This window comes from Sturnus vulgaris, chromosome 4 (genome assembly GCF_052056855.1).
Source record: "Sturnus vulgaris isolate bStuVul1 chromosome 4, bStuVul1.hap1, whole genome shotgun sequence".
Taxonomy (NCBI): domain Eukaryota; kingdom Metazoa; phylum Chordata; class Aves; order Passeriformes; family Sturnidae; genus Sturnus; species Sturnus vulgaris.
Window position 1 is genome coordinate 738,762 of NC_142246.1, and position 22,449 is coordinate 761,210.

Sequence of the window (22,449 nt, forward strand, 5' to 3'; positions counted from 1 at the left end):
TCCTTCCAGTGTGAGTGCAAACTTTCCAACTCTTTGTCGAATAAATCTGAGCCAGGGTTTCATTCCAGAGCTGCTCCTGCCCTGGGTGTGGGCTGAGGTCTCTAAAACTCCTCCTGTGGGACAGCACCAATAATTCTGCAGAGTCCTGGTGGGGTGGGGTCTGCTCCTGTGAGTAAATCAGGCTCCTTCCCCAGCTCTTTGAACATCTCTGGAGATGTTCAGTAATTCAGTTTTCAGTGTCTCATTTTTGAGTATCATTTGAGATATTCCAAATCCATCTGGACACAGCCCTGAGTTCTGTGCTCCAGGGGACCCTCCCTGAGCAGGGAGGTTGGGCTGGGGCAGCTCCCTCCCAACATTCCTCCCCCTGGGATTGTTTAGGCTCCAGAAGATGCCAGAGTTGTGCTGCCAGCAGGCTCTGAAGGTCCAGAGCTCCCAATTCCCTGACCCAACCCTTTGGCAGGGCAGCGGTGTCAAACGAAATCCAAAAGGATTTTTATTTCATTTTATTTATTTCAATCTGTGCTGATCCTCTGCACTGAAAGCCTTTGGGAGCTCCTCACCACTCCCTTCCAGGGGGTTAATGGGTGAAAAGAGGGATTTGCATCGCAGCTGACAGCTCACAAAATGCAATATTTAACTGCCCATCCTCCCCAGCTCGGTGTCGGGGAGCAGAGCTCCCAGGGACAGGAGAAAACTGGACCTCTTGGCTAATTATGAGTCATTTGTGTGAACCACACAAATTCTCCAATCTGAATCCCAATTAAGACATTACACTACATGTGTTAATTAGCCTGCTCTCCTTTTTAAATCGAGCCATAACTCTTCCTAATTAGGAGGTCGGCCCTTGTAATTTGAACTGGCCTGAGTTGGAAGCACCCCTGGAAGTCACACCTGGGGCTGGACCCGGGATCATTTTAAATTGGTTGAGGTTTTACTTGGGTGATTATAAGGTCCCCGACAGGGCAATAATTACAGAGGGTGCAGCTCCAAATTAAGATGTCAGGGGTGCTGTCAGCAGCCGTGTCTTGGCTCTAAACTGAGCCCCGGGGAGGCTGTGAGGACGGGATTGTCCCAGCCAGGGCTCTCCCGGATCACAGCGGCTTCAGCAGGAGCAAAACCAGCTCCAGGAGCTGCCCCTGTGCATCCCGGGGATAATCCCAGCTTATCCACGGCAGTCCTGGAGCAGGGCAGCTGATAAAGGGTGTGGGGCAGGTCAGCAACTTCCCTGCTGGGACAGGTGAACTTTCCTTCTAGGACAGGTCACCTTTTCTGCTCGGACAGGTCACCTTTCCTGCTTGGAGAGGTCACCTGCTCTCTTCCTTGTACAGGTCACCTTCCCCACTGGGACAGGTCACTTTTCCTGCTGGGACAGGTGAATTTTCCTTCTTGTACAGGTCACCTTTCCTGCTTGGATGGGTCACCTGCTCTCCTTCTAGGACAGGTCACCTTCCCTAATGGGACAGGTCACTTGCTCTCCTCCTTGGACAGGTAACCTCCTTTCCTGCTTGAACAGGTCAACTCCTTTCCTGCTAGGACAGGTGACCTTTTCTCCCTGCACAGGTGCCCTGCTCTCCTCCTTGCACAGGTGACCTCCTTTTCTCCTTGGGCAGGTGCCCTGCTCTCCTCCCCGCTCAGGTGACCTTTCCTCCCCGCTCAGGTGACCTTTCCTCCCCGCTCAGGTGACCTCTCCTGTTTGTTCGAAGCCTGGCAGGCTCTCTGAGGATCCGAGCTGCAGCCGTGCTCTCTGTGTGCAGCACGGAGCTGCTCAATATTGGAGAACAGAAGCTCGACTTTCACAGCACGAATTGATAGGATCAACTCCGTCTCGAGAGCTTATTAGCAATGAGCTGAGCTGCTGGGGGAGTCAGGCTCTGGAGTTTGCTGTCCCCACGTCTCCCCAGGCTCCTGGAGATGAAGGCAGCTCCCAGCGAGGCTGAGTGTGCCCAGGCAGGAGCAGGGGGTGAATTCCTTCCCAGATGTGTTTGCAGCTGGCACCGGACGTGGAGCGAGGGGCTGAGGAGAGCTGGGGTCCAGCCTGGCTGCAATCCTGGCAGGGCAGGGACAGCCCTGGGCTGGGAGGGGCTGCCTGGCACTGGGAATGGCACCTTTGGCTCGGGAGTGGTTTAATCCCAGTGATGTCACCACGGGGAGGGATGTTCAGGCCTTGGTGTCATCTCTTGGTCCTTCCCTGGCTGAGGGAGCTCCTGTGACTGCCCCAGAGGGAAGGAGATCATGGAAATCATGGAATATCCTGAGCTGGACCACAGGGATCATCCATCCAACCCCAGACCCTGCACAGACCCCCCAAAATCCCCCCCTGGTGTCCAAACTCTCCTGGAGCTCTGTGGGGCTGTGCCCATTCCCTGGGGAGCCTGGGCAGTGCCCAAACCCTCTGGGGCAAGAACCTTTCCCAAAATCCAACCTAAACCTCCCATACCCAGCTCCAGCCATTCCCAAAATAACCCAGCAGCCAATCCACAAAACCCTCTCCACATTGCTCATACACCCTGAGCATTCCAACAAAATCCCCTGTCCAGTTGTAGGTTGATATTCCCTTTTTTTTTTTCAGTTGAATGATAAGGATCCTTTTTTAAATGGCTCCAGAATAAATCCTTCACCATGACATTTTCCCCTTTAACACTGGCAAACCTCCTGAGGCCCAGTGTCCTGGAATATATTTAATACACCAACTTTCTACCAGCCAAATGTTGTCCCAGTTTTCCAGAGTTCATTCCACCAGAAGGGTCCCTTTTGGGTCATTACCACACCCTGACCCTGCAGGGACCTCCAGGAGTTTGCTGTTAACAAATCTTGAACTCATAAACATCCCCCAGGAACAGCAGCTGTTAAAACATCCCTGTCACCCCACTGCAGATGGTGGATTTTAACAAATTAAGGGATTGATTGGAAAAGGCTGCTCTGCTGTTCCAAATCTCCCCTTTGATCTGGGTAGGAAATGCTCGGCTCCTGCCCTGGCTGGAGCATCTCCCAATGGGATGATGGAATTTGATCAGCCCTGCCCTGGGACTGCATGGCCATGGACAGGAGAGATCTCCTGGAATCAGGAGGGATGGGTCCTGCAAGAGAGAAAGAAAACTTGGTTCTAACAGCTGGCCCATGAACAGCAGAGATCTCCTGGGAATTATGAGGGGATGGGTCCTGGAAGAGATAAAAAACATTGCCACACCTGGATTTAACAAATGGTGATAGAATAGATCAGATGGAATGGGATGGAATGGAAATACAGAAATAGAAATAGAAATAGAAATAGAAATAGAAATAGAAATAGAAATAGATGCTGGTTACATCCTGCATTGCAGCCCAAGGCATGGGGTCCCATCCCCAGTGTGGGGTGGGTGGAACTGGGGCTGTGTGGGGGACAATTCGGTGCTGACCCTCTAAGGAAGGGGTGTCCACCCCTGGCAGTGTCCCAGGCCAGGCTGGGGTGTCCTGCACCCCCTGGCCCTGCAGTTTTCCAACCAAATCCTTTCCTTTGCAGAACTTCTCTCCTGAGGTCCCGGCCCCGGATGCTTCTCCCGGTCCAAAGCCTCGTGTGCCTCGCTGCCTTTGGCCTGGCCCTGCCCTTGGCCATCAGCCTCTTCCCACAGATGTCTGAGGTCAGTGTGTGTGCCCAGGGGTCTCAGGGGTGACAAACCAGGGCTCTGTGCATTCCTGGATCACTGTCCCATTCCTATGGGGTGACAAACCAGGGCTCTGTGCATTCCTGGATCACTGTCCCATTCCCATGGGGTGACAAACCAGGGCTCTGTGCATCCCTGGGTCACTGTCCCATTCCCATGGGGTGACAAACCAGGGCTCTGTGCATTCCTGGATCACTGTCCCACTCCTATGGGGTGACAAACCAGGGCTCTGTGCATTCCTGGATCACTGTCCCATTCCTGAGGGTGACAAACCAGGGCTCTGTGCATTCCTGGATCACTGTCCCATTCCTGGGGTTCCTCCTCCATTCCTGGAGTTGGTTTCCATATTCCTGTCCTGAGCAGTGCAGCTTCACCAGGCAGGTGAAGGCCCCTCTCCCTCACAGTGGGGTTTTCCCTGGATTTAAAATATTGGATCCCAGCTCTGTCCATGAGTCCAAGAGCCTGGAGCCCCCATTGGAGGGGGATGTTCTTCCCCTGAGCTTCCCTGAGGGTTTTTTGCTTTTTCATCTCCTGGGAAGACCCAGCCTGGGGGTGAACAAAGGAAAAGCAGCCAAGGAAACAGGGAATGACCAATGCAATCACTCAGATCAGTTTATTTGAACGATTTGCTCGGGTGGGTTTATTTCGAAGTCATTAATTTTGGTGATTGGAGCTTTTCATGGTTGTAAACGTGTGCATTTCCACACAAAGTCTCTATTCCTAAGGAATATCTGACAGAATTCCTATTCTGTCCAACAAGGATTGTCTCACAAGGTTCTTTTTGTGTCAGCTGCAGGAGCTGATCAGGAGTTTGCATCACTCTCTGTAGGTTAATTCATATTTTTTTTCGGTCTGGATGGGTTTTTTCCATGACTTCCAGCCAGGGAATCTTGCTGTACACTTGTGTGCTGACTGACAAACACGTTGGGAATTCTCTGCTGTCCTTCTTGCTGTCTCCAGGCTGAGAGAAAACTGTCCCTTCTCTCTAAGAACCCGAATTTATCTCAATCTTGGAGCCTCTTGCTAAAAGACGTGTTTGCTGAAGCTTTAATGATTCATATGGCTCTTCCTTAAACTTTTTCTAATTAGTCAACATCGTTTTTGGAGCCTTTCCATCAGGAGCAGACACAGCATTGCAGTCAGAAGCTGCACAAGCCCCAGTTGCAGGAGCAATGTGATTTCCCTGTGCATCCCTGGAGCCTGGCAGAGCTTTTGGCAGGAGCTCATCCTCAGCTCCCTGGCCATCAGCTCCGTGCTCTGATCCCGAAGTTCTGCTCCCAGCTCGGCTGGGGAAAGGCTGAGGAGCTTTGCCAGGGCTCAAACCTGCTCAAGGTAGAGGCTGGAGCACGTCCAAGCTGCCCCTGTGTGGGCACACAGCATCCCTGCTGCTCCTGTTCCAGGGAGTCACGGAGTTTTTAAGGCTGGAAAAGCCCTCTGGGATCATCCAACTCTTCCCCAGCACTGCCAGGGCCACCACTGACCGTGTCCCCAAATGCCACATCCTCAGGGATTTGAAATCCCTGCGGGCATGGGGACTGCACCCCTGTCCTGGGCAGCCCCTTCCAATACCTGACCACACCTTCCAGGAACAATTCCTCCCTAATATCCAGTTTAAACCTTCCCTGGTGCAATTTTCCTAGGAAATTTCCCATTCCCTACCTATTTCCAGGAGAAATCTTTCAGGATAATCAGGGAAGCAAGAGCACAGCAGGTAGCACCGACCTCCTTTATCCCAAAGGGGACACTGCAAAATCCTGGAATCCTAAAAAGGTTTGGCTTGGAAGGACCTTCAAGACCCTCTCGTTTCATGCCACGAGCAGGGAATTCCCACCGGAATTGTGGCCGTCTGGGTGACAAAATCATTTCTCCTGCTATCCCAGCAGGGAAAAAAAATCTCATTGATTTTTAGCAGCTGAATGAATCCTAACCCACGGAAGAAAATTTCAGGGGACTGGATTGACCCGTGAGGAGAGTGGGATTGCAGGCAGCCCGGGAAGGGAGTGGCCTGGGGGATCCAACCTGGCCTTGGGCACTGTCCCAGCAAATCTGGGAATTCCTTTCCCAGGAATTCCTTCCCAAGATCCCAGCCCAATCTCCCCTTTCCCAGTGGGAGCCATTCCCTGGGTCCTGTCCCTCCAGGCCTTGTCCCCAATTCCAGCTCTCCTGGAGCCCCTGCAGGGACTCTGAGCATTCCCTGGAATTTTCCCTTCTCCAGGGGAACATTCCCAGCTCTCCCAACCCATTTTCTATAAACCTGTGAGTGTTTACAAAGGACATTCTCCAGAATCTCTTTGGAGGTTTCTGTGATGATGCTGAAGGCAGCACAGCGAGTGATTTACCTGGAACAATCTGGATCCGTTTCTGGGTGGGGAATCCAAAATCTCCTCGCAGGGAGAGTTTCCCAAATCCTGTGAATTTCTGGGCACTCATCCCCAGACCATGAACCTCAATGGTTGGGCTCGATGACCTTGGAGTCTTTTCCAACCTGAATGATCCCATGTTTCTGTCACACAGGGAATTCAGTGATTTCAACACCCATGTCTGTGCAGGTGGGGATGTCTTTGCTTTTCCCGTGGACACAGCAGGACAGGAACCCCTCTGTTTACTACAGGGAGTAAATCAGCACCGAGGAGTAGGAGACTTGTTCTGTTCCAAAACCACGGCTGTGCTCTGAGCAGCAACCCCTGAGGGAATGGTGAGGGAGCCAAAATCTGCCCTTGATCAGCCTTGTGTAAGCCAGGGAGCAAACACAGAGGCTGATGGGTCACTGAGGAGGTGTTTTGGGCCACCTTTGATCCTCTCTCCTAACGGGGCTCAAAGTCACCATTGGTTTTCCAGCAGAACTGAAGCCTTGCAATAGTTTTAATAAATTCTGGATAAATGCAGCCACCTTGTCCCATAGGCAGCAACTCCAGTGAAATCAGAGCTCAGCTCTGGCTGCAAACAGAGGCACCAATGTCAATGGGAAAGGGAATTCTGAAGGTGAGCAAAACCTCCACGTGCTGGGAATGCTGGGAATGCACCCTGAACCTTTTTTTTTTTTTTTGGGGGAGGGGGGGTTTGATATCCAGGCTGGGTTTTGTAAGGATGAAATTCCACTTGGATTTCTGCAGCGGTGCTCCAGAATCACAGCTTGTTTCTAGGTATTATGGCTTTAAAGAGAACATTATAAAAATAAACCCCTCGTATCAGCCACGAAACCATGGATCCTTGGGAATACTCACTCTGGAGCTGCTGAGAAACGTTCTTGTCATCCCAGGGTAGTGTTAACTGTGGTACCTAAAGCCATCAATATGCATTGAGTAATTCACTGCTGTTAAGTTTAGGAGAAACATGTAGTTAATGCATTTAGCCCACAACCTCCAACTGCCTCCCATGCCCCCCGGGGAATCTCTTCCCTCTCCCAATCCTGCAGCATCCCCACTGACAACTCCTACTCAGCTATGCACTGCCAATGGAAACAGCTGTGACAGCTCCAAACCGAAAATGGGACTCGTGCAAATGAAATTCAGTGTAGCAGCAGAAGAAAGAACCACGGGGTTGCTCCTCTGCTTTCCTGCCCCGTGGGCTCTGCTCCCTCCACATCCTTCCTTCAGCCACGAGGAGATGGTGGCAGCCAGAGCTTGGTGGGATGGGGGGGATGGGGATGGACAGGTGAGGAATGGGGGAATAATGGGGAAATGGGGAAATAATGGGGAAATGGAGAAATGGAGACATGGGGAAATTGATAAATGGAGAAATACACCCTGAGCTTGGTGGGATTGTGGGGATGGGGATGGACAGTGCCAGGTGAGGAATGGAGGAATGGGGAAATGGTGAAATGTAGAAATGGAGCCATGGGGAAATGGAGAAATGGGGAAATGGAGAAATGGAGACATGGGGAAATGGAGGAATGGGGAAATGGAGAAATGGAGACATGGGGAAATGGAGAAATGGGGAAATGGAGAAATGGAGAAATTGAGAAATGGGGAAATGGAGGAATGGGGAAATGGAGAAATGGAAAAATGGAGAAAGGGAGAACTGGAGTTGGAGGATGGCAGAGAAACCTTCCACCACCACCTGAGCACTCCTGCTCTCACCTGGGGGAAGGTTAAAGGACATTTTTTGGGTGATGCTCCATGCAAATCTTCCGGAATGAGGCCGATTTCAGCCTTTCCTTAAAAATAATCTTCCTTTTGGATCTCCAGGACAAGGGGAATAAACAGCCTAAAATCCAAGGCTGAGCTATTGTTTTCCAATCTGTTTTAGCCTTCATCTTGTTGGCAGGCTGCTTTAGAAAAGCAAAAGGTTAATGAGCCAATGTGCAGTGGGATTATTGCAGTAAAGATGACAGTGAACCAGTAATTACTAATTAGATGCAGTTTAACAGGAGGAACAAGTGAAATCTCCTCTTCACCAACTGTCAATAATTAGCAGATTTGGTGAGGTTGAAATGTGTCCACAGTTAAAAGGCTGATTTTTTAATGAAATGGCACTTGACAAAAGAGCTGTGTGGAGGTCACAGCCACAGCCCTGGAGACGCTTCCCCATTCCATACTTAGGAGGGAAATCAGATGCAATCCAGCAGGGGGTCCCCGTGGAACCATCCCCTCCCTTGGGATTTGCTTTGCACAGGGGTGGGGGGGAGGAGTGGAGCACGAGGGATTCTCTGCACTAATTTGGTCCAAGTCGGATGAGAAGCCAGGGAAGGAACTTGCCAGCTGCCATGGGGGAAAAAAAAAAAAAATTAAAAAAAAAAAAAAAATGTTTGAGAAGTGAGAAGTTCTGCTTTGCTTCTAGGGTTGGGGAACGGTTTCCTGGGAATCTGGGAACCCTTGGGATGGAGGCTGGGCTTGGAAGGAGCTGCTCTCAGCAGAAGAAGGGACACGAGGTCCTGGAGGGCTGGCAGGAGCTGGGAGCTCGGGGGGAAATGTGTCCCAAAGACTGCACAGGATTCAGCCTGTGCCTCAGGAATGGTTTCCTCCTGCTCCACGGTGGCTTTGGGAGCACCAGGAGCTTCACCTGAGCTTCCTGTCCTGAGTGCTGACCCAGCTCATCTCTGGCTCATCTTCTGGTTTTTCTATTTTCTGGTTTATCTCCTGCCTCATCTTCTGGTTCATCTCCTGGTTCATCTTTTGGTTTATATTCAGGTTTATCTTCTTGTCTTATCTTCTGATTAACATCCAGGTTTATCTTCTGCCTCATCTTCTGGTTTATCAATTTTCTGGTTTATCTTCTGCTTTTATCTCCTGGTTTATCTTCTGCCTCATCTTCTGGTTTATAATCAGGTTTATCTTCTGCCTTTATCTTCTGGTTCATCTTCTGCCTTCTGTTTTTTTGTCTTGTCTCATCTCCTGGTTCATCTCCTGGTTTATCTTCTTGCCTCATCTTCAGGTTTATCTTCTGGTTCATCTCCTGGTTTATCTATTTTCTGGCTTATCTTCTTGCCTTATCTCCTGGTTTATCTTTTAGTTTATCTTCCTTATCTCTTGGTTCATCTTCTGCCTCATTTTCTGTTTTTTTGTCTTGCCTCATCTCCTGGTTTATCTTCTCCTTCGTCTCCTGGTTTATCTTCTTGTCTCATCTTCTGGTTCATCTTTGGTTTAATCTTCTGCCTTTATCTTCTGCTTTATCTTCTCTCTCATCTCCTGGTTCATCTCCTGTTTTATCTTCTGCCTCATCTTTGGGTTTATCTCCTGGTTTATCTTCCTTATCTCTTGGTTTCTCTTCTGCCTCATTTTCTGTTTGTTTTTTTTTGTCTTGCCTCATCTTCTGGTTCATCTTTGGTTTAATCTTCTCCCATTATCTCCTGGTTTATCTTCTTGCCTCATCTTTGGGTTTATCTTCTGGTTTATCTGTCTTCTGGTTTATATTCTGCTTTATCCTCTGGTTTATATTCATGTTTATCTGTTTGCCTTGCCCTCGTTGACAAAGTCAGGGCTGTCTTTGTTCTCCACGTGAGCCTCAAATGAAGAGGTGATCCCGGGGGGCTCCTCTAATGCCATGAGATCCTGGATCTGAGCAGGACCCCCGGGATGTACAGGACAGGGAGGGGCTCCCCACTGACCAAGGAGGACTGGAGGGAAAATCTGAGATATTTGGGAAACGTTGAGTCCCTTTCACGTGAAGGGTGGTGGTGCCTAATGAGGGCTCTGGTGCTCCTCGGTGAGGGGGGACTCGATCCTGTCAGGGGCTGGGGAATGAGGGAACCTTCCAGAACATCACAGGGTGGGGTGTGATAGAGGAGGGGACATTTGGGGACAGCCATGGCTGCACACAGAGGTTGCACAGAGCTCCAGTGGAAATTCCCAGCCCATTTTGATAGGAAATCGTGGCCTAAGGAAATCCTAAAATCCACCTGAACTCCCAACCCGTCAGGGTCTGAGCACAGCCTGGGCTGTTGGCCATGGCTGGGGGATTGTCCCCATTGTCCCCGCAGCCCCTGGGGCCTCCCAGCTGATCCTGGAGGGTCCTGCAGCCAGGGATGATCCCAAAAGTGAAGCCTCCCTGTGGATGGACACAGGCTGGGCCATCCTGGTGTTCCTGCAGCTGTTCCAGGTGTTCAGGAATCTGTGCTGGGATGGTTTATCCTGAGCTCTCTCAGGCCAGGATTTCCCTGAGCTGAGTTTTGACAGCAGAGGACCAGAACCCCCCCATTGAGGGGTCCCTGCTCCAGCACTGGAGGACAAAAATCTCCTCAGGCTCTGCTGCCACACGGGAGGGACACGTCTGTCACCCCCTGGTGGGACCTGTCCCTGCTCGGGGCTGCCCCAGCCCCTGCTCCCCCACCTGGAGTCCCCCCCTGGCACCAGCACGGGGAGACCTGGAGCTGGATTTGCTTCAGAGCTGGCAGGGTCAGGTCACCCTCCATGGGACAAACTCCAGCTCAAGGTGACAGCAGAGATTTTTGGGGAGCTCAGGTGCATTGAAAGTGAGGACAGAGAGGTCCAGGTGTATCCAAGGTGAGCACAGAGCAGGTCCAGGTGCCCAAACCTCCCCCATGGAAACATGGAACATGGAAAAGCTGCCAGGCTTTGTCCTGAGCTGCTGATCCTGCAGCTCCTTCCTGCTTCCAGTCAGGAAAACCCCCCAAAAATTCTCTTTTTTTTTTTTGTGTGTGTGTGATAACTCCTGATTCCCACCGTGATGCTCACTTAGGTTATTATGGGATGTAGCAGATGTTGTATCCTCCTCATTCCCTTCTTCCTGCTCCACCTGGTGGAATTCCAGCTGCAGATCCTGCTGTTGATCCCACAGGAGCAGCTCCTGCTTTACCCCAGGGCCTCTCCCATTCCCCAAACTCAGCTGGAAGCTCCTCCTGACCAGGAGAGCAGGAGCCAGCCCGGCAAAGCATTCCTGGAACGTTCCAGAAGAACATTCCTGGCTCACGGCATCTCCCATTCCCGAGGGGTTTTTCTCCCCAAAATCTCAAACTCAAAACGTTTCCCCACTGCCCCCCCCGGGCTCTGGAGCTGGGAAATCTCGGTCACTTCTGCTGGGAGCAAACACTTTTCTTGTCCAAAATCCTGGAATTAGGGAATGGTTTGAGTGGGAGGTGACCTTGAAATTCATCCAGGGCCACCCCTGCCACGGCAGGGACACCTTCCCTGCCCCAGGCTGCTCCAATCCCAATGTCCAGCCTGGCCTGGGACAGTGCCAGGGATCCAGGGACATTTCCCAGGGGAAGGAAAAGGGGGAGAGGAAGAGGGAGAGGGAGAAGAGGAAGAGGAAAAAAGGAAGAAAAAGAGGAAAAAGGAAGGAGAGGAAGAAAGAGGAAGAAGAAGAAAAAGAGGGAGAGGAAGATGAAGAGGGAGAGGAAGATGAAGAGGGAGAGAAAGAAGAAGAGGGAGAGGAAGAAGAAGAGGAAGGCTCTGGCCTTCAGGGGCTCCTCCCGAGTGCTCAGGAGCCCCTGGCACGCCCCGGGCCGGTTCCTGCTCCGCTCTTTGGGTGATCCCGGGGCTCGCTGCCCCCGGGCCAGGCCGGCTCAGGAGCCGAGCTGAGCCCTGCTGCCTCCCTGTGCCTGGCCCTGGCCCTGGCCCTGGCCCTGAGCCTTTGGTTTCTGACCCTGCTGATTAATTATTTTATTATTTTATTTTATTATTTTATTATTTTATTTTATTATTTTATTTTATTTTATTTTATTTTTTATTATATGTTTTATTTTATATTTTATATTATATTTTATTTTTTTTATTTTTTCTTTTATTTTTATTTTATTTTATAGTTTATTTTTTTTGTTTTGTTTTATTTTCTATTTTATGTTTTATTGTATTTTATTTTCTATTTCTTATTTTATTTTATTTTTAATTTAATTTAATTTTATTTTTAATTTTATTTTATTTTATTTTTTATTTTTATTTTATTTTATAGTTTATTTTATTTTATTATTTTATTTTTTATTTCATTTTATTTTATTATTTTATTTTTATTTCATTTTATTTTCTATTTTCTGTTTTATTTTATTTTATTATTTTATTTTTATTTCATTTTATTTTCTATTTTCTGTTTTATTTTATTTTATTATTTTATTTTAATATTTTCTTATTTAATTTTATTTTTTATTTTATTTTTTTGAAATTTTATTTTATTTTAATTTTATTTCATTTCATTGTTGGCCCCTGCTGGCAGCACTCCTTTATCCCCTCACTCCCCAGCTGCTGCACATTTTCCAGAGCAGGGCAGCAGGGGCTGAGCACGGGGGGGGGGTTTGTGGTCAGAGGGGTGGGAGTGGAGCAGGGACCCCCCGAGCAGCGCCCAGGGGCTTTAGGAGCCGCGTCAGACAGATCTGGTTTCGTGTTTATAGCCCGGCCCTGGGAGACAGGTTCAAGTATGTAAACCATGCCCTGGCAGCACAGGCTGCTGCAGGTGTGTGGGTGCTGGTGGGCAGAAAAAAAAACATTCCTGACACCAATTCTTTGAGGAGCCTTCACCTCGTGACGGCCACAAACCATTAGGAGTGAAAGCAAAGAGCTGACATCCGCCAGGGCCGGATAAACAGCTCAACGTTAACCCGACAAACACACTTAAAAGGCTTTTTGTGGAAAGAAACATCTTTTTTTTTTTTTTTTTTTTTTTTTTCGTTTTTTTTTTTTTTTTTTGGCGGGTCTGGTAATTGCTGCCTTTCTTCAGGACACCTTTCAGCAGCTCCTCCCGTAAACAGAGGGGCTCCTCTCCAGGATTCCTGAGCTCTCCCCCCCCCCCAATCTCGTGTTTTATTCACAAAACCCGAGGTCCTTCCCCTCTCCTGAACATCCCAGCATCTTGTTGGCAATCCTGGAATATTCCCCCATGAATGATCCACCCGCTCCCACTCCTGAATTATTAAATCACAAAATATTTTTAATATCATCAAACCCAACCGTTCGTGATCTTTGTTTCACCCCCGGATCCCCCCCCCTGCTCTTTTCCTGCCTCGCCCCTCTCTTGTCACACAGGGTTGGATTTGTCCTTTATTTTTATTTTTTTGGGGGGTGTTTGGAGTTGTTTTGTCTCACCTGGAGCAGCTCTGAGGACTCAGAGGTGCAAAGGAAAGGGAATCATTGTCCAGACCTGCCCGCTGAGGGCTGGGAATGCCTAATTAATCACATCGATAATTATCTCTAATTGCTTTTTGAATTTCCTCTTCCTGGTGAGGCTGGGAGCTCATTTCCATCCAAAAAGGAAACTTTGTCATAACGTCCACATTCAAAAATTGGATTTTTTTTTTTTTTTTTTTTCCATGAAAGGAGAAACTGGGGGGTGTCCGTGCAGGTGCTTTTCATTCCAGCAAGGATCAGGAATCTCAACCCGACTCTGCAATTTTGGGAGCTCTCAAGGCTTTGTTTGGGCTGGGCTGGTGACTTTTCCACCAATCCACTGGGCTCAGATGTTCCATTAAAAAAATCAGCACCTTGTAAAAGGAGGATTCTTCCAGGAAATCAGGGAAAAATTTATTTTCAGAACCCCTGAGGAAGGTCCTGGTGGGTCCACGAGCCCTGAGGTCACTCAGCTCCTCCTGTACCAGCTCAGACCTTTCTGGAGCTGGTGTGGAGATGAATTTAGTGTGGAAAATTCAGATTTATCCCCTGGGCCCCCATCCCACACTGAGCAAACCCCCAGGGCAGAGGGAAAAGCTCCCACCAGGGCTTTGGGTGTCTCCTGACTCTGGCAGACACACACGGGGAACTTTTTGTGATCTTGCTGTTTGAAATCTTCCAGTCCCAAAGCTTTTATTTGGTTTTTTGGGGTTTTTTTGGTTTTTTTTTGTTTGAACACTGGAGGTTTCTGGTGCTGTGGGCAGCCCTCTGCTTTCCCAAAAAAAACTTCCAACTCTCAACTCTGCCATGGAGGTGCTGCCCTGCTGGGGGGGATGACTTCCAATTTCTGTAAATTGGAAAATTCTAGAAATCTGGACGTGCTGAGACTCTGAGAGCTCAGTGTTAACCCAAAAAAACCCCAAAAAAACAACAAATAAAAGCTTAGAAACCTGAATATCCCAAACAGCAGGACCAAGAAGAGGTCCCTGGTGTGTCCCTGGAGTGTGCCAGGTGTGTGCCAGGTGTGTGCCAGGTGTCCCTGGTGTCCCTGGTGTGTCCCTGGATTGTGCCAGGTGTCCCTGGAGTGTGCCAGGTGTGTCCCAGGTGTCCCTGGAGTGTCCCTGGTGTCCCAGGTGTGTCCCTGGAGTGTCCCAGGTGTCCCTGGTGTCACCCTGGGGGGCTCTGGGGGTGGTTTGGGGATGAGCAGGGGGCTGGAGCTGGGCCCCAGGACAGGCAGGGACAGGCAGGGAATGGGCTCAGCTCCCAGCCAGGTGTGGGGCTGTTTTCTCACTGCTGCATCTCCTACCAGAGCTCATTCCTGAGAGCCCTGGGCCAGGGCAGCTCCCTGCTCCAGCCACAGGCCCAAAAATCCAAAAATCAACAGGTCCACAAATCCAAAAATCCAAAAATCCACACATCCAAAAATCCACAGGTCCACAAATCCAAAAATCCAAGAATCCACAGATCCAAAAATCCACAGACCCAGAGATGCACAGAGCCACAAATCCACAGATCCAAAAATCCAAAATTCTAAAAGTTCCACAAATCCACAGATCCAAAAGTCCACAAATCCACAGATCCAGAGATCCACAAATCCAAAAATCCACAAATCCACAAATCCACAGATCCAAAAATCCAAAATTCCAAAAATCCACAGACCCAGAGATCCACAGAGCCACAAATCCAAAAATCCAAAATTCCAAAAATCCACAAATCCACAGATCCACAAATCCACAAACCCACAAATCCAAAAATCCAAAATTCCAAAAATCCACAGATCCAAAAATCCACAGATCCAGAGATCCACAAATCCAAAAATCCACAAATCCAAAAATTCACAAATCCAGAAATCCACATTTCTTTCCCTCCTTCCCCCCTGAGTGTCCAGCTCTCTCCTGAGGAGCTGGGCTGTGGTAATTCCCCAAAAGTGAGATTGAAAACTCAAGAATTAAAAACTCAAGAAAATCTTGATTGTAGAATCATTAAATTAGGTTGGAAAAGACTTTTTTTTAAGGTCAAGTCCAACAATTAACCCAGCACCACCAAACCACAGAGCCACAGGGTCATTTAGAATGGAAAAAAAAATTAAAATCATCAAATCCAGCACTGAAACCAGCAGCACCAAACCACAGAGCCACAGGGTCATTTAGGCTGGAAAAAAAAAACAAAAAAAAACTTTAAAATCATCAAATCACCAAACCACAGAGCCATGGGATCATTTAGACTAAAAAAAAATTAAAATAATCAAATCCAATCATAAACCCAGCATCACCAAACCACAGAGCCATGGGATCATTTAGGCTGGAAAAAAAAAATTAAAATCATCAAATCCAACACTGCCCAATCCAGGGAAATCGTGGAAATTGCTGCCCCAAAAATCCTGAAATCTGCTTTGCTTCAGGGCAATTATTATTTAATGGGTTATTGTGATTAAATGTTTATTAATGGGTTTTTCCCATTTAAGCTGAAGGTTTAACAAAAATCCCTGCACACTTTTCATGGCAATGAAATCTGGGGGCAGGAGGGAGCTCCTGAGGGCTCCAAGTGGAGAAATGAGGAGCTGGAATTGTGGATTTTGGGGGGAAATTCCAGCCACGGGGAGCTCTTTGGAGCAGGACATGGAAAAGTCTTTGGGGTTCCACAAACAGAGGTTGGAGATCCTCTGAAAAATGTTTTCTGGGATGTGATGGGGAGGGGTTTGGAATATTTGTGGCATTCTCTGACGTTCAGGTCACCTCCAGGTCTGTGACAATTCCTAGAGGAGCTCCCCAGGCAGCGCTGCTGGCCTGTGCCACTCCTTTGGGATGGAGCCAAAAACACAATCACTCCATCCCCTGCCGTGGGCAGGGACAGGGACAGGGACAGCAGGAACAGGGACAGGGACAGGGACAGGGACAGGGACAGCAGGGACAGGGACAGGGACAGGGACAGGGACAGCAGGGACAGGGACAGGGACAGGGACAGGGACACCTTCCAGGGACACCTTTCATTGTCAGGGACACCTTCCAGAGACAGGGACACTTTCCATGGACATGGACACCTTCCATGATCACATTCCATGGCCAGGGACACCTTCCAGGGACACCTTCCAGGGACAGGGACACCTTCAATGGACACTTTCCATGGCCAGGGACACCTTCCATGATCAGGGACACATTCCAAGGACACTTTCCAGGGACAGGGACACCTTCCATGATCACTTTCCATGGCCAGGGACACCTTCCAGGGACAGGGACACTTTCCAGGGACACTTTCCAAGGAGCAGGGACACCATCCATGATCAGGGACACCTTGCAAGGACAGGGACACTTTCCATGGCCAGGGACACTTTCCATGGCCAGGGACACTTTCCATGGCCAGGGACACTTTCCAGGGACACTTCCCCTAGGCCAGGTGTTCCAAGCCCCACAATCCAAGGGGAGCTGGTCAGTGACCCGAAATGCTGCTGGGACAGCCACAAATCCATGGGACAGGACGGATCCATGGGATGGATCCTGGGACAGCTGGGGGAGGGACTCACTGGGGACATTTCCCATCGTTTATCAGCACTCCTGGAAAACTGGGAAGGTCCCAATTCACTGGGAATGCAAATGGGTGGGACCCTCATGAGAAGAAAGGGGCTGGAGAGTGTCCAGGGAGGGGAACAGAGATGGGAAAGGGCTGGAAAATTCCTGAGGGAGCTGGGAAGGGGCTGGAGAATTCCTGAGGGAGCTGGGAAGGGGCTGGAGAATTCCTGAGGGAGCTGGGAAGGGGCTGGAGAATTCCTGAGGGGGCTGGGAAGGGGCTCAGCCTGGAGAAAAGGAGGCTCAGGGGGGCCCTTGTGGCTCTGCACAACTCCCTGATGGGTTGGAGCCGGGTGGGATTTGGGATCTGATCCCAGGGAATAACAGGAAAAGAGGGAACGGCCTCAGGGTGGAAATTCGGGAATTTCTCCATGGAAAGGTGCTCAGCGATTGGGATTGCCCATCCCGGGGGGATTTCGGAGCTCTGTGGATGTGACATTTGGGGACACGCTCGGTGTTTGAGGCTTTGTGATCTCCGAGCTCCTTCCCAGCCCCAGGCATTCCCTGACCCCCAGAGCCCTCCCTGCACCAAGGGCTCGGATATCCCAGCCCTGCCCTGGTGATCCCAGGGCTGGGAGGGGATGTCCCGGAGCTGCTGGAAGGTCCAGGAGACCCTTCCCAGGCTCCAAACCTCCAGCACCACCCCTCGCTGCTGGCAGCAGCCACGGTGACCATGCTGCTCCTCCCTTCCCCCAGCCCGGATCCATCAATCCCCGTGACCCTCCCCCTCCCAAAATTGGCTGCTTTCTCCCTTCTTCTCCCCCCCCCCCCCTCCTTTTTTTTTTTTTTTTTTTAATTTTTTTTTTAAATTTTTTTTTTTTTTTTTTTTGGCTGAGTGATGAGCTGTATGCCAAATCCATCTGCTCCTGTCTCCCCTAGCTGCCTTCCATATCGTTCCAGGATCCCTGGCAGCGAGCCTAGACCTATCTCTCTCCCTGCACTCTCCGGAGCACATTCCTTTCTACACCTTTTCCCGAGCTGGGATAGAAATGAGTATCAACCCCAAACAAAAAGCATCTGTTTCCTGCCTGCTGCTGCCTCACCGGCCTCGCCTGCACGTTACACCCGTGTCATGCCATGCAAAAACACACACAACCCCCCGCTCGCACCCAGCCGGCAGCGCCTGACGGCGTTTGGGGGATTTGGGGACGATTTGGGGCGCCCGGAGCTCCCCCGCGCCCGCTCCCGCGCCGGCTCCGCAGCACCAGCTGTGACCACCGCACCATTTGTTCCTCCAGCCCACGCCAGCACTCGGAGCCAGTTCTTTATCACCCCAATTAGCCTTGTCGGAGCTGATGAGAGGAGAGAGGCTTCCACTGCAAGGCAGGGATGGGGGGAAGAGAACTGGAGAGCCGTGGGTACCCGCCAGGCGATTCCCAGCTTTGTTCTCTGGGATGGAGGGATGGGTTTAGGGGGGTCGGGGACACCGGTGCCATCCTGCCAGGGTTACCTGAGAGATTCCCATCCCATCCCAGGATGGAGGGATGGGTTTTCAGTGGATCAGGGGCCCTGCTGCCGTCCTGTCTGAGTTACCTGAGGTGATTCCCAGCTTTGTTCTCTGGGATGGATGGGTTTAGTGGGGTCGGGGACACCGGTGCCATCCTGTCTGAGTTACCTGAGGGATTCCCATCCCATCCCATCCCATCCCATCCCATCCCACCCCATCCCATCCCAGGGATGGATGGATGGATGTGTTTCCCTGGGTCAGGGCACTGCTGCCATCCTGTCTGAGTCACCTGAGCAATGCTGGCCCTTCAACCCTTAATAAGGTTCAGGACACAGAGTTCCTTGGGGTTTTCCCCCTTTTTCCCTCGTGCCCTTGGCCGTCTGACAGAGGGAAAGGAGCATCCTCAGGCTTCCCCTGCTCCCAGGTGAGCCACAGCCCATCCCAGCCACGTTCCTGGGTGAGCTGGGATGAACTGGGAGCTCCCACCCTGGTGATGTCTCCCTGGGTCTATGGCAAAGCTTTCAGTGGCCTCACAGGGCACTGAAGGAATTCCTGCTCCTCCCACGGCCTCCTTGGAGGTTTTCCCATGCTGGATACCAAGCTGTATCATCATCAGCCCCAAATCCTGGGGTTTGCCCCAAACACCCCCTTGTAGCCCAGTCTGGAGTGCTGCTCCCCACCCTGGGTCCCTCAGTGCTGCTGGGAGCTTCTGTCCCTCCTGGATTTCTGCTGGATTTGTTGGTGATGGCCCTTTCCTGGCTACACCCCCGTGCCATCACCCCAAAGCCAGGAAAGGATCCCTCCTGTGCTGTGGCACAGACAGGACTGGGAGGAAGAGGAGGATGGGGATGATTCAATCCCCATGGTGGGCACTTGAGGGGACAGAGGGACAGGTGCCATCAGTGCAGCTCCTGCACAGGAGGGTTCCCAGCATGGCCATGGCCAGGGTTGGGGTCACCTTGGGAAGCTGAGACACCAAAATCTTGCCCAGGAATTGTGATCTCCACACCCATCCCAATTCCCTGGCTGAGCTGGGCCAGCACTGGGGACAGCTGGGACAGCAGCCTACCCCAAAATGAGTGAAATGACAAAAAACACCCACAAGGGAGGCAAAGCTTGGCCTGGTGCACAGCAAGGTCCTGATTTAATATCCTGATACCTGGAACCCAGCAACACCTCCCTGATCTCCAGCTGAATTCCAGGAGGGAGGAGTAGGTTCCTCCTGATGGATTTCTGAGCAGCTTTCCCATTTTCCTGTACATTTTCCTTGGTGCAGATGCAACCCTTGGAGCTCCTGGGGCTCTAGAGGAGATTTTAACCCCTCAAGGCAGAAGGAGAAGTCTCAGTCTCAGGAGCTCTCAGAGGAGGCTCCAGTTGAACCAGTCACCCCCAGTTTCTCCAAACTCTTCCCAGGCTTTGGTGTTTGGGTTTGAGATCCCAGAGCTCCAAACCAGTGCCTGGTGGTGTCCCAGAGCTCCCTGGCTGGGTGCCCACCCTGCATGAGAACCAGGGAATTGTTAGAATGGAAAAACCCTCAGAGTTCACCCAGCCCAACCATTCCCCCAGCACTGCCAAGGCCACCTCTGACCACGTCCCCTGGTGTCACATCCCTGCGATTTTTGGGCACTGACCATGTCCCCTGGTGTCACATCCCTGTGATTTTTGGGCACTGACCACGTCCCCTGGTGTCACATCCCTGTGGTTTTTGGGCACTGACCATGTCCCCAAATGTCACATCCCTGTGATTTTTGGGCACTGACCATGTCCCCAAGTGCCACATCCCTGTGATTTTTGGGCACGTCCACCTCAGGCCTGAACTCCCAAGTCCTGCTTGGGATCCCACCCTCCCTGACCCCACCTCAGCCCCTTCTGGAGCCTTCCATGGATGAAAACCTCATCCCCCCGTAGGGAAAGGAGCTGTTTCCCCTCCCCACACCAGGGCATGGAAGCTGGAAGGATCTACCAACAATTCTCTCATCTCTTCCTTCCACCAAGACAACCCCAGCTCTGCCTGAACTATTCTTGCCGGGTTCCCTGTAATTTGTGCTGCAAACTTCCCACCACAGACGCCCCACACCTTCCCCGAGCAGTCGGCTGCGATATTTTGCTCTTCCCACCAGGATACTCTTCCTGCTGTTCAGCTTGGATTGTGCTCGCTGCTTCTTGAATTGTGTCCCGAGAGAGCGTGAGCGCAGCGCTGCTCCTTCCTTCCTTCCTTCATTCCTTGGCTCTGGCAGCCTCTCACATCCCCTCCCTGCACAGCAGCTCTCGCTTCCAGCTCGGCACATCCCCATCCCCGGAGCTCCCGGGGTTTGCAGAGGGCTCAGCCGAGCTCTCCTTGGAGCTCCAAACCTTTGGAGAAGGAGGCGCAGCCTCTCCGTTGGGTTTTTATGGGATATCCCGGAGCAGCCTGGGTTGGAGATGCCCCATTTGAGTCAGCCCATTCCAGGTGGGATTCATTTCATTCAGCATCGCTGAGGCTGGAAAAGCCTTGTGAGATCACAGCCCCCCCCCCCCCCCCCAACCTGTCACCCATCCCCACCCTGCCACCACCCCGTGTGGCATCACCACATCCCCACCCGCAGATTTTTCCTCCTGGCTCTTAAACCCACCCCAAAACCTTAAACCCTCGGAGCTTTTCTGTGCGTCTCTGGCAGGGGAAAAAAAAAAAAAAAAACCAAAAAAAACCCCAAAAAAACCCGCGCAGACAATGAGAGGAAAAGCTGCGTCAGAGGCAGAGCGGAGTTAATGGTGCCTCGGGAGGGATGCGGAGCTCCTGCACCTTTGGCGGTGCTCTCCCGGCACAATGCTTCACTTTGTGCTGCGGCACCGCAAGCCATGGTGAAGTTGCTAATAATGGCACTAAAAAGAAAATATGCTACATCTGTTATGGATAGCAGTACAAAATTAGCTGATCACACCTCTGACACCCAAGATGTCTTCACTTAAAATACTCGTTGGCTTTACTTTACATAATTTGCTGATTATATTTAAAAGAAATACAATTTTGCAATTACTGTTCTTTCTGGTGTGCTATCTATGCATCATTTTCTTTTTATGTTTATATATTTCTCCTTCATTAGTGCAGTCTGAAGGGTGATTAGATCCCTTCAAACATTTTACAGAGGTTAAACGTTGATTAAGATTTAATTATTACTGTAAATAGCTTGGAATGACATATGGTGCAAAAACCTGACATATGTGCATTTGAATAAATGAAGTGCTATTTCCCATGATGCTTCAGTAGCTGTTTAACAGCTTTGCTGAAGGGTTATGTTGCACCTCATGTTAAGATTGCTTTGATGTTATATTTTGTTGGGTTTTTGCAGCTGAAAGCTAAGAACAGTTTTTCCAGTTTTTAAAAACATTGAATATTTTAAATACCTAAATTGTTTTGCACAAATTTTTGCTAATTTGTCTAACTAGGTTAAACATTTTCAAAAGCATTTCGATTTTTAACGTGGGTTCCTCGCATTGTGTCAGCACCAGCGTGGGTTCGATGTGGAGGGTTTCGAAAATTCCAGGTTTTCCGACGTGTCCTGTCCCGCCTGGGAGCGGGATCTTGGCTTCCCGTGGGGACCAGGAGCTCCACGGATCCTTCCCGGGAATGCAGAAAATTCCAAATTATTTCAGAGCGAGGGAAAGCTTCAGGAGAAGCTGGTGGAGAGGGGGGAAAAAAAAAAAATGGGAAAGGGATGGAGATTTCATGGAGCTGGAGAAAGGGGCAGGAAGGGTCGGGCTGGGAGGGTGGAGTTAAACCAGGCTCTACCCTCGTGGCACTTGGGCTTTGCCAGGTCCAGCTTTGGGATCTGAGCTGCAGGGAAAGGAAGGGATGGAAAAGTGGGATGGAAAAAGGAAGGGATGGAAAAGTGGGATGGAAAAAGGAAGGGATGGAAAAGTGGGATGGAAAGGAAAGGGTGGGAAACTGGGATGAAAAAAAGGAAAGGATGGAAAAGTGGGATGGAAAGGATGGAAGAGTGGGATGGAAAAAGGAAGGGATGGAAAACTGGGATGGAAAAAGGAAGGGATGGAAAACTGGGATGGAAAGGAAGGGGTGGGAAACTGGGATAAAAAAAGGAAAGGATGGCAAAATGGGATGGAAAAAGGAAGGGATGGAAAACTGGGATGGGAAACTGGCCTGGAAAACTGGGATGGAAAAAGGAAAGGATGGAAAACTGGGCTGGAAAAAGGAAAGAATGGAAAACTGGGGTGGAAGAAGGAAAGGATGGAAAACTGGGATGGAAAAAGGAAAGGATGGAAAACTGGGGTGGAAGAAGGAAAGGATGGGAAGCTGGGCTGGA

General features: G+C 50.3%; 1 protein-coding gene across 4 annotated transcripts in view; it reads left to right on the forward strand.

Annotated features, from left to right (window-relative positions):
- SFXN5 (sideroflexin 5) overlaps positions 1 to 22,449 on the forward strand; it is a 96,121-nt gene that overhangs the window by 72,969 nt on the left and 703 nt on the right. For 2 of the 4 annotated variants that reach the window (XM_088162882.1, XM_088162881.1), the window contains exon 13: positions 3,503 to 3,620. The exons of the other annotated variants lie outside the window; for them this stretch is intronic. In XM_088162882.1, coding sequence (XP_088019008.1) covers positions 3,503 to 3,619 — 117 coding nt within the window. In that variant the 3' untranslated portion in view covers position 3,620. The remainder of the gene's footprint in view (positions 1 to 3,502; positions 3,621 to 22,449) is intronic. 4 annotated transcript variants of the gene reach the window in all.